Source organism: Pelophylax lessonae, assembly GCF_965119305.1.
Source record: "Pelophylax lessonae genome assembly, chromosome: 4".
Lineage (NCBI taxonomy): Eukaryota > Metazoa > Chordata > Amphibia > Anura > Ranidae > Pelophylax > Pelophylax lessonae.
Genome location: NC_138771.1, coordinates 299,285,840 through 299,298,493, shown reverse-complemented (window position 1 = coordinate 299,298,493; position 12,654 = coordinate 299,285,840). Strand labels below are relative to the sequence as shown.

The 12,654-nt window shown below is 40.1% G+C and overlaps 1 protein-coding gene across 1 annotated transcript in view; it reads left to right on the top strand.

Moving 5' to 3' along the window:
* Positions 1-12,654, top strand: part of WASHC4 (WASH complex subunit 4) — a 121,684-nt gene that overhangs the window by 91,768 nt on the left and 17,262 nt on the right. The window contains exons 23-25 of the mRNA XM_082253112.1: positions 2,313-2,387; positions 4,894-4,998; positions 10,467-10,601. Coding sequence (XP_082109238.1) covers positions 2,313-2,387; positions 4,894-4,998; positions 10,467-10,601 — 315 coding nt within the window. The remainder of the gene's footprint in view (positions 1-2,312; positions 2,388-4,893; positions 4,999-10,466; positions 10,602-12,654) is intronic.

Below are 12,654 nucleotides of genomic sequence, written 5' to 3'. Positions count from 1 at the left end.
TATTTGTCAGTCACCAGCGCTTCCTCCGCTTTACCGGGGTAGAAGAGCGTTATCAGTTTGTGGTGTTACCCTTTGGTCTTGCCTCTGCTCCTCTGATCTTCACAAAAGTGTTGGCCCCAGTGCTAGCATTGTTACGTCAGCAGGGGATTGCGGTCCTGGGCTACTCGGATGACCTTATTCTGCGAGCAGAGTCTCCTACTGCACTGGTGGAAAACCTGGAAATCTCCATATGAACCCTGAGGAACTTCGGCTGGATTCTGATTCTTCAGAAGTCTGCCTTGGTTCCTTCTACGAAACCAGACTATCTGGGTCTGACTCTATACTCGGCCTTAGCCAGAGTACTTCCTCTGGACAGACTCCAGAAACTGCAGGCTGCATGCCAGTATTCCTCCGGTTGAACAGAAAATGGCCTTGAGTACCATCAAAGGTCAGGTGTCGATTTTAGCGGTCTTTATTCAACGACCCTTGGCCACACACTCCTTGGTGCGTACCTTTCTTCGGGGTGTTCGCCATTTATTTACTCCAGTGCAGTCTTCGTTGCTGCCTTGGGACATCAGTTTGGTGCTTTCGGTTCTCCAGAAATTTACCGTTGAGGTTCTTCAGGAGATTCCCTTGGGAATGAAGACATTGTGTTGACTGGTGGTGTTATCCTGTCGTTCACCTTACTTAGTGGTTCACAGAGTTAAAGTGGTTCTTCACCCCTCTCCATCATTGCTTCCAAAGCTTGTCTCTGATTTCCATTTGAATGAAGTCGTTGTGTTGCCTTCCCATGATTAAGTCGAGAAGACGAAACGTCGGGACGTGACTGCACAGCAACTTTTCTCTCTTCACATATGCCCACCGGAAGTGACGTTCCGGATCGCTCAGAGGAGTCGGGTGAGAGTGTGATGTTTTTGAATAGGTCCGCCGCGACCAGGATCTGACGGTCTTCTTGCCTATTTGGCATACATGCTGTCATTTTATGCATTTAATGTGAGTGCAATGTGTGATGATTGATGTATTAATAAATTCCTTAAACTGAGTCACGCTATGGATACCCTTCTTTCTTCTGCATATAAATGCCTGTGGTTTTTTTTGACGATATTGTCTCCAAGAGCCCAGTGTGGATCCATTTAACCCAGTTTGGGGTTACTTGCCTTGTTTGCCTATATATGAAAATATTAGGCATCTGTAGTTGGTGAGTTTTCTGCTGAAAGGGAGCGGTCACAATTAATCACTTGGTTTGGTGGAAGTGTAACAGGACTCTGGAAGCTTCTGTTTTTTGGACTTTGAAACGTAATATATTTTAAACTACTGTCTACATTTTTGATGTCATGTTATGTAATTAGATCTGGTTTATATATCTTTATGGAGCTGGCCCTTTTGCACATTGCTAGAACAAAAAAAAGGCCTTTTTCCAAACTGTGTGCTGTTTATAGCCTTTTTTTATGTTTTGGATAGTTTGGATTCATCAATACTATGTAATACATGGATCTACCTAAGCTATCCAATCAATTAGTATCCAGGCAGGCAGACCCTTGCACTACATCGTTTTGCAATGTGGTGAGCTTAAACCATACAAGATAATGGAGAGTGAATTTTAAGTTTTTGTTTTTGTTGTTTTTTTTTTTTTATTACAACTTTTTATTGACCTATATGCAAGAGTATATTACAAAACCGGGCCTTTTGGTCATACCCAGGCCCAATGCGTATACAACAGCAAACAATCAAGGTTAATAAACAATTAACCATTACTTGTACAACTTTACAAACAACCTTTTGCTCACAGGTGTATCATGGCGTAGGAGAAGAGTAAAAAGGGCACTTTATAATCATACATGGGTCCCTAAAGAGAAAATGGGGACCAAGGAGAAAAGGGGGTCTTACAGGATTGAAATTCAGCATCTGACTTTTCAGATCCAAAGTGCAGGGGGAATAAGTCACCCATTCAGGACTCCCAGTAGCTACTAAATATGATGCGGATCAAGACTTAGCAAAGGAGTTGTTCGTATCGACAGAGGCAATCCTGAGGTCCCACATTTTGTTAAATTTCTGTGTGCAACCATGGAAGAGGACTTTAGGTTTGCTGCTGTGGACAGCACTTCTTTCTACTACCATGTTTTGAATGAGCAAGGCCCTCTTAACCTTATTGTAATAAATTATATTGTAGCATTACTGTCTCCCTTTTGTTAAGTGCTATGCAAACTGTTGGCGTTATATAAAACCTGTATATTAAAAATACGTTTTAGTCACAGCATTTTCCCAGTCTCTTAAAATCTGAATTCTATCCAGATGCAGCAGCTGGTACTGATATGTTCTGCCTTTCATTTCAGGGCCTAGATGTTCTGGAAATCATGAGGAACATTCATGTCTTTGTGTCTCGCTATTTGTACAACCTCAATAACCAGGTGTGTTTTTTTTAGTTTTAAACGTGAACTTTTTTAAAGAAAAAAAACATGCAAGGTCATAGAAAGCACAAGTGTAAAGGAACATATGAAATTACAAGGACTACTGAAAATGGGGTTTGATTATCCCCAAATAACACCGTACTTAACTAGGCACAATATATGAGGTATAAAATGAGTCAAAGGAAAATACTATCAGTATTAAAACATGTACCTAAAGAAAATGATAAACTTCTGTTTTTACTGTTGGTATTTTTGGATTGTTTTCCAGCACACTGTGTACTCTTGTAGGCTCTTGCAATAGTGCTGCTAAACTTAGGCTGGTCTCTCTTGGGACTGACCTTGACTGTTGTATTTTTTGGAGCCAGTTAACTCACTTATTATCTTAAACTGTCCCATTGTCGCTTCCAATGCCATATAGTTGCAACATTTTTCATTTTCACAGTTTATTGAGGTTATTGCTCATTGGTCTGCCGTGAACTGTAGCAGCTGTCCTTGCTTGATATATTTTTCTGATATACAGTATCTCGATTTGTTTCTTTTCTTTGTTCTGTTGCATAATGGAAACATTTATTAAGAATAGCAAGGAAACAAGGCATTTAGAGCCAGTTCACACTGGTGGGGTGCAGGAACCCTGCAAATCCACTACGGGTTCCCGCATCGCACCCGACTCGCAGGCAGTTCAAACTGCCATATGCGAACTGCTGGAAGTGTCAATACAAAGTTAATGACACCCCTAGATTAGTTTGCGTATCGCAGTGCGAACTGTCAATACGGACAGGAATCAGATCGCATGGGTATGAACAGCCATGCGATCTGATTCTGGTGCGGACCAAAAAAGGGTCCTGCACGAGTTTGGTCCGAATGCAATCTGTATGGCTGAATTTGCATGGCGCAGACATTGCATGTGATTTGCAGAGCAGTGCGGTGCGAATCGCATGCAATGTCTGACATCGCTAGGTGTATGAACCGGCCCTTAGACACATGTTTCAGCAGATTTGTAACCACTGATCCCATATTTTATTATATTTGGAGGGGCATCCCCTATTAATAGTGATAGTAGTGAAGTGATATATGAAAAGGGAAAGTAAAAGGAGCTAAACCAGCTATGTATCATGAGGTCATCAACCCAATAATATATTACTGTGAGAACACTTGTGGGAATAAGGGCGGCCTTGTACCGCCCTTATTACGGCCCTTATTGTACCGCTCTTATTAACCCCCTGATAGCTCAAATTTCATTACATCAACACACGATTTATATATAAAAAATGTTTTTCATCTTTATTATAGAACTTCATAAAATATGATGTATCCTCACAGAGAGGGGGGGGCACATATTAGCCCATAGTATATAAAAGCATGAAAAGTTAAGAGTCAAATGTTGAGAATTGTCTATGTGTTATTGCGGTCCAAGCCGCTTCTTTAGGGCTCCAGTCTTTCAACCTCTGACTAAGATACCTAGTGTTAACACACATATATAACATATATAATCAATACACAATATAAAGCACATTATAAAGCACATTCCATAGAGAAAAATAAAAAAAACACATATATTCAAATCTATACAAGGTGCATATCAACAAGTCAATAAGCACAAGCAGCGCTGTTAGTTAAAACACTAAAATAGCAAATGACTTAAAATCATATAGCTCTCAGGTGCATCAATCAATACACAAAAAGTGATGTTTAAGAGAATCAGAGTCCAAAGTAAATGAGTCCGTCACCAACAAGGCGTTTTACATATATTCATACAAATACAAAACCCCCCTATCCCACAGAATAAAGAAAAAATACATTGGAAAAAATAATCATCCCATAATAATATATAAGAATTTTTTAAAGGGCAAGGTATTATTTAATTCACGTATATTCAGGGGAGCATCTCTCATCCATTATTTAGCTATCACTTTTCTGGCTGTAAATAGCGTTTCTTGCAACAAAGTTGGTAAATTTATCGAAGTCTGAGTCAGGAAATGTTCCCAACAAGCATTGTTTGGGGTGTAACGTTAATGGTGAGCCCATGGTATTGTAAAGAAATTTGACAACTTGTGTCTGTAAGCCTTGCATGGTTGAACAACTCCAAAATAAGTGATAAAAACTAAGTAAAATGTACCAATAGCGTTATTACTCATAACAATGTGCAGGTGTGTTTTAATTGTATAGGCTTTATCATTAGAACTTTCTGGTAATATTTAACCCATTAATGATTAACCCATTGACGACATTTGGAGGTTTGGTAGTTTTCAGTTCTCTACAGTTGCTACGTCTATTGACTGATACGTTTTTTTCCTTTTTATTTCACTTGTGATGATATTTTACATTTTGTTTTGGGTTTACTTATACTTCATCTAGTATTGTAATCACCACAAAGAAGGGATATGGAGGTAATCCTGCTACAAGGTGCTACAATGATGTTTCCCACATAGGGGTTCACTTTTTCCCATTATATTGTAAGATACTTTAAAATTTGTTAAATATTGTAATAGTGCTCCCCTCTTTGCAGATATTTGTAGAGAGGACCAGCAACAACAAACACCTGAACACCATCAATATCCGGCACATTGCCAACTCTATTCGAACACATGGCACAGGAATCATGAGTACAACAGTAGGTATTTATTCGTTGTTTGGTAGTAACAGACATTGCTGAGCTGATTAAGGTTAGGTTCACACTTGTGCTGGTGTGTGCCACTGCGGGACCACACCTGTTCCCGCACCCACAGAGAAAAACAAGCGGCCTAATGGCACCCCTATGCACTGGAAGCCAAAGCACAGTTTCCCGCGGTGGAAAATTCACTGCGCTTGGCGATTTGCTACCGCATGTTTTAATTTTCAAAGGTGCAGGGAACTTTTCCCTGCGTTTTCAGTGGATACAGAAATGAATGAGCCGCTGTGCACGAGCAAATGCAACTGGGGGGAAACCACATATATGTGAACCAAGCCTAACTTGCCCGTTTGCTATCTAGGGAATGTAAATGAGTATTAGTACTTACTAAATTACATGTTTTTTCTTTTACTTCTGTTTAAGCAGACATGACCCTGCTATTACTTGGCTGATTTCTGTTTTTTCATTCAACCTTGCCAGCTTTCTGCCTTAATATACTGCATTTTCCCAATCAGAGACTGTCTGGTGTACAATTTATTATCCAGAATATGCTTGCTATATTTTAAGATAAAGTAGTGGAATAAACATTACAGCATATATATGGAATATGTATGCCCTATCATTTTTATACTTTTTCTTTTTTATAATTCATTTTCATCCTGAATTTTATGCTTTTAAAGATAATGTTTATACAGGGTGAAAACATATTTAGACCTGCCTGTCTTGAAGGGCTAAAAATACATTTATTCGACATAATACTACATTAAAATATAAGTATTAATACTTAGAACCTTGGTCAAACTTATTCAGCCATTTAAGTGTACAAAGGTGTTCAGCTGCTGAACAGTAGCATTGCTTCATAGTCATGCGTGCTTTTATCCTCACCGGGGTAGCCCAATTAACTTGATTTCTAGGCTGCCTATTCGAATGACCGTGATATTGAACCTAATTGGTTTCACAGTATTCAGTATTACAGCCTAGCAACCCGGAGAACGGCCATTGCCATCAGTTGAAAGCTGGCACTGTAGTATTTGTAATTTTCACAGATTCCCTTTTAAGCATAGCTTGCAATGGTGTTTACTTGCTGATATAAGGCACCTGTCTATGGACAAATAGTAAACTTACAGCTGCTGCCAGTGAGACCTTCCTCAGTCCATCTGCTGCTGCATCACTGTAACCTTTCCAGGCTGCAAGCTTGAAGCAAATAGGAAAAGTCCATGGAGCTCAAAGCCATAATCGAAGGGTTAATTTGGGGGTACAGGCATAAAATGTTTTAGCCAGTATTAGCTGATGACTTAACGTGTTTTATACTCAAACATGCTTTATCGTAAGGCCTGTGAATAAACAGTTTTGTGTCAAGACATAAAGGCTGATATGTTGCAATTTGTGTCTTTGCCTTTAATAAACCCTACTGCAGAGAACTTCACAAAATGCGGCCCACTACCCCCTGAAAATCTTTTTTTTTTGCTGGGGAGGAAGGAAGTCAGGATGGGGGCACGGCCACAGCGCCTTCAAACTAACAGTAGGCAGAGGCTGCCTCGGAGGGGAGGGGGGGGGATGTGAGCATGTGTAGTGTTTCTGACTCCTACCACCAGGACCACTTCAAATCACTGAAGTGGTCATGGTGGTTAGAGTGTTCCTTTATTATCTCTCAGCAGAAGTAAGCCTCTGCATACTGATTCCATTTAATTTGATCATCCTCTAGTTGTGTTAAATTAGTGTGGGGGGGGCGCGGCGGCGCGGGGAGGGCGTGACGACAGGGTTGTATTATTTATATACCTTAACTATAGTATATATTTTATATGCGACCCGAGAAAATTTCTCTTCACTCAATGTGGCCCAGAGAAGCCAAAAGGTTGGACACCCATGATCTACAGATTCAACAGTAAATGTGGCTTATAACAAAGACTAAATGAGGATGCTTTTTAGACCTGTACTTAACGAACCACTCCCCAGTGCTTTATTAAAACTTACTAACCACTTTACCCCCAGGCCAATTCTGACATTTCTTGCATACATGTAAAAGTCAGCATTTTTTTTAGCTAGAAAATGACTTGGAACCCCCAAAACATGATATATATTTTGAAAGCAGAGACCCTGGAGAATAATTTGGTGGTTGTTGCAATTTTTTATGTTGCACAATATTTGCTCAGCCATTTTGAAAATGCAAATGTTTTGGAAAAAAAATATAATTTAATGAATGTTAGTGCATACAAACACAATATAATACTGCATTTTTGGCAAAATATAAAAGATGATGTTACGCTGAGTAATTAAATATATAACATGTCACACTTTAAAATTACGTATGCCCTTGTAACAGCGACAAACTACAGTACCTAAAAATCTTCATAGGTGACGCATTAAATACAGGTTTTCAGGTTACCAGTTTAGAGTTACATGGGAGGTGTGGTGCTAGAATTATTGCTCTCACTCTGACATTTGCGACAATACCTCACATGAGTAGTGCGATCGCTGTTTACATATGTTTACACTTGCGTGTGCATTTCCTTGTAATAGCAGTAAGCATGACAGGTCCACTGGGGATCCAAGCAGGGGCAGTACAGGGCTCCCCGACGGCATGGGAGAACCTGGTATAGGTGGTGGCAGGAGGGCGGAGGGGCGGCCCCTTTCTGCACCCTGTAGAAATGATTGAGAGGCTGGATAGCCGCTTGAATCACTTCTACATGAAAGCCCATTGCTGGCTGAAAATGTTGATCCTGGGATGATGCCTACACCTTCAGGCATCATCCAGGTATAACCACTTCAACCCAAGGATGTACGTGTATTGCCTAAGGGTTTGAAGTGTTAAAGGAAAACAAATCATGAAATTGGTAATCCTCTATATGAAATTGATTTTCGATGCTCTGCTGGCAGCTTTTCACATGGCTAGGTATTTGTCACCCTGGGGAGAATGAGTATTTAGGCACAACTTTTGATTTATCGGCTGTGCCTAAAGAGGGGTTTGTGGACAGAACGAACGGTTTTTGTTTAACCTCTTGAACTCCATAAGATTCACCTCCCTTCATGACCAGGCCACTTTTTGCAATGCGGCGCTGCGTTATTTTAACTGACAATTGTGCGGTCCTGCAACACTGTAGCCAAATAAAATTGATGTCATTTTTTTCCCCACAAATGGTTTTCTTTTGGTGGCATTTGATCACCACTGCAATTTTAAACTTTTTGCGCTATAGAAAAAAAAAAAGACCATTTTGAAAAAAAAAAAAAAAAAACACGTTTTTACTTTCTGCAATAAAAAAAAATCAAATTTATTTATCAATTTAGGCCAATATGTATTCTGCTACATGTTTATGGTAAAAAAATCCCAATAAACGTTTATTGATTGGTTTACGCAAACGTTATAGCATCTACAAACTAAGGTATATATTTATGTAAATTATTATTATTATTATTATTATTTTATTGTGCTAGTAATGACGGTGATTGCAGTGGACAATCAGACACTATCTGACACTTTTGACACTTTGCGGGAACCACTGACACTAATACAGTGATCAGTGTTAAAATTATGCACTGCTACTGTATTAATGACACTGGCTGGGAAGGGGTTAAACATCTAGGGCACTCAAAGGGTTAACTGTATGCCTAGCCAGTGTTTTTGTGTACTGTATGCGCTGCTTTTACTAGGGGAAGAGATTGATTTTAGTCCCTGCTTTGCAGGAACACAAAATCTATCCCTTAGGGAGATCTCTGTTCTGTGTCTCTGCCCGATGATTGGCAGGTGCTGGTGGACATTTAAGTGCCCGCAGATCAGCTTCTGTTGTGAATAATCACAGCAGAAATGGCCCACCAGCGGTGCGCATGCCCCCTGCAGGCGGAAGTGCAGGATCACATATCATGTGGATCACAGGATCATATATACATACACATGATCCGGCGCGGAGCTGCCGTCCTGTAGCAGTAAAACTGCTATAGAGCAGGTAATGTGTACTGTTTTCGTACAAGGAAAAGTAACCTGCTTGCTGTGGGGGCATCTAGACTGGAGGGAAGGGCCATGAGCACAGAATAGGGAACCGGGAAAAGGAGGATCCAGGCTGCTCTATGCAAAACCAACTGCACAGAGGAGGCAAGTATATCATGTTTGTTATTTAAAAAAAAAAAAAAACGCGAGACTTTACAATTACTTTAAGCCTCATTTTCCAGAAACTACAGCATTCACATGAACAGCTGCAAACTTGTTAGTAAGTAGTTGTAAACTTAGTAGTGTGTCTAGTACGTCCACTTGTTTTTTTAACCACCCAAGGACTTTTATGTACGTCCTTGGGTTTCAGTGGTATACCTGGATGATGCCTGCACCTACGGGTATCATCCTTGTCTCATTCTTTTCAGCCGGCGATTCTCTTTCATGCAGAAGTGATCCAAGTGAATGTAGCCACTCAGATCACTTCCGTGGGTGGCGGAAAGAGTCCCGCCCCCTCCCTCAGCCACCTCTCCTGGGCTCTCCTGTACCATTGCGGTGACTGGGAGTGATGCAGTCAGCGGCGATGGCTGCCCTGTACAGAGAAAGCGGAACGGACATCATTACCCTCTCTCTGTAACCCTGAAAACTGGGAGCGGCGAATAGTTAGCCACTTCCGGTTCCCCCCTTGTTTACCTGGTTACCAGTGGCCAGGAAAGCAGCTGATCAGACTGATCTCGGACAGGCTGATCTTGGAACAGCTGCATGGGAAGCCAGAGGAGAGATTTGGGGTCTAATAGACCCCAAATCTCTCCTTAAAGAGGACTAGTCACGGCCTATGCTGTCACAAGGGATGTTGTTCATCCCTTGTGATAGAATTAAAGTTAGTACCAAAAAAATTTTTTAGAAAATAAATAAAAAAAGTAAAGCGCCCCCATCCCACCGTGCTTATGCGCAAATGCGAACATATACGTTACTCCCGCACACATATGTAAACGATAATCACACCACACATGTGAGGTATTGTTGCGAACGTCCAAGTGACAGCAATAATTCTAGCCCCAGACCTCCTGTGCAACTCTAAACTTGGTAACCTGTAAAGGCGTTTAAAGTGCTGGCTATGGAGAATTTTAAGCAATAAAGTTTGCTGCCATTCCACGCGCAGACAGAATTTTTAAGTGTGACATGTTGGGTATCTATTTACTCTGTGTAACATCATCTTTAACATTATACAATAAAATAGGCTAACTTTACTGTTTTTTCTTTTTTTTTTCCCATGAAAGTGTTTTTTTTTTCCCAAAGAAATTGCGTTTGAAAACCCGCTGTGCAAATACTGTGTGACATAAAAAAATGTCAACACCCACCATTTTATTCTATAGGGTCTCTGTTAAAAAAAGTATATTATGGTTGGGAGTTCTAAGTAATTTTCTAGCAAAATTTGATTTTTACATGCAGGCGCGAAGTGTCAGAATAGGCTTGGGAAGCAAGTGGTTAAATATATTGGCTTGTATTTAGGATTTTAAACTTTAACTGTCATATTATCCTTTTTTAGGTAAATTTTACATACCAGTTTCTGAGGAAAAAGTTTTATATATTTAGCCAGTTCATGTATGATGAGCACATCAAATCCAGGCTGATCAAAGACATTCGATATTTCAGAGAAGTGAAGGACCAAAACGATCAAAAGGTAATTGTAAAATGTGTGTTTATGAATTTTACATTAATAACCAATGAAGATGCTGCTACTTGTGACATGTGAATGCAGAGGTCCCTGAACCGTGACTCATGGATATGCACAAGGCAGCCTCTCCATAGATGCCCTGTACGTTTCTCATAAACTTAAAAGTCAGTTATAGATGGACTGTTTTAGTGATTGTTAATAAAATGTTTCACAAATGTGACTCTGTGAATGATAGCGCTTGAGATGTTGGTAGAAGCTGAACTGTTCCTATGTAAGCTTTCTTGCTTATCTTCTCGTCTATTGATACATTAGACCAGTGATGGCAAGCCTGGCACCCCAGATGTTTTGGAACTAGATTTCCCATGATGCTCATGCATTCTGTTAAGCATCATGAGAAATGTAGTTCCAAAACATCTGGGGTGCCAAGGTTCGCCATCACTGCGTTAGACCTTGTGATCCAAGGCAGTAGTTAGGTAGGCCTTAAGTGGGGTCATTTACCCTTTCTAAGAACTGCATGATTCCAAATTTTCTTCTCAAAGAAAATGTCATTTTAATTTAATATTAAATAAATCTTGTTGATTGTGAAGGTAATTTTGGAAATTCTTCCAGACCCTAATACAGTTACAGTGATATTATGATCAGCAAATCTTTTCACTATCACTGTACACTTTTGAAACACCAGCTGTGCTTTCATAATACCCTTCCTATAAGAGCATGTGGACTTACATATTTCATGCATCTAATATACCCAATAAAAACACCAATTTGTCCTAAGAGAAAATGGGCATTAGTAATGCAGACAAAACATGGTCATAATTGACAGATTAATTTTCCCATAAACCATCCATACACAAAGTTAACGCAGTCCATCAAAAAAAGCAAAATCTTGATAGAGTCTATAAGTGGATAGATGTAATATATTTCCAGGAAAAGGAAAAAACAATCCCAGTGTGCAGCTGAAAGTGAATCGCCTCGCACTCCTCCACCGCTGTGTTGCTAGATCCAGAGAAGATGGAAACCAAAAAAAAAAAAAAAATGATGCCTATCCACTCTCATGGATAAGGCACATAAGCATGGCTAAAAATCACCAGATGATCCACTGGAAGTGGCAGTCACTTGATCAACATAACCCACGTTGGTTCCAGAATAGCATCACCTCAGATATCCTCTGGATGTATAATAGCACTTTTCTCCACTTCTCCAATCTCACACACTCCATGGGATAAGGGTAAAAAAAACAAAATATACCGCACTAGTGTGATACCGTTTGAATAAAAACACACTTATTTTATTGATTCCTCATGCTGTTGCACTTACAAGCATATCATAGCAATAAGCCAGTGTTTTAAATAGTATGGGAGCGTTACAGACACTCCCGGGTCTCCTCGCCCTCTAGACGGTGGTGTGGTGTCCTCTCGGAGCTGTCCGTCTGTCACCCCTAGTTACTTCCGCGTTTTAACGCGTTTCGTCATTTCCGACTTTGTCAAAGGGGAGTCCCTTTTAATATACCTGTAAAAACCTCAGTTGTATAGCCATCCAAAAACCCTGAGACTGCCGCTGAGCTCCTCCATTTTGGATGTGATGTCAGCTGCTCAAGCAGACTCAGACCTGTCACTTAAGTGTCACTGTAGTATTTATAGCATTCCCTTTTTGCTCCTGACCTAGTAACTACATAAAAAAAGTTATGATGGGAGGGGCAGAGGTGCTAGGCCAGCACACAGAGTAATTTGAGACTTCCAAAAGGGGAGAAGGCTGTGATGTGCAAGGAAGAAGGCTGTGCTAGGGAATTACCTAGTCACATTTTCTATCCATTTGAAAGGCATATTGTGAAAGGAAATCCACATCATGTAAGCATTTAAAATATTCAATTTTTATGTGCAGTTTTAAGATGGTGATAGTCCTGAACATTAAAGAGAACCTATGCATTGTTAACCACTACCAAATAAACCCACCCTCACACATCATTTTTGATATGAGCACGGCAAACACGATAAGATTTGCCAATTTCACTTATGTCAGATTAAACCAAATGTTGCATTGTCTAGATATGATAAAAGAC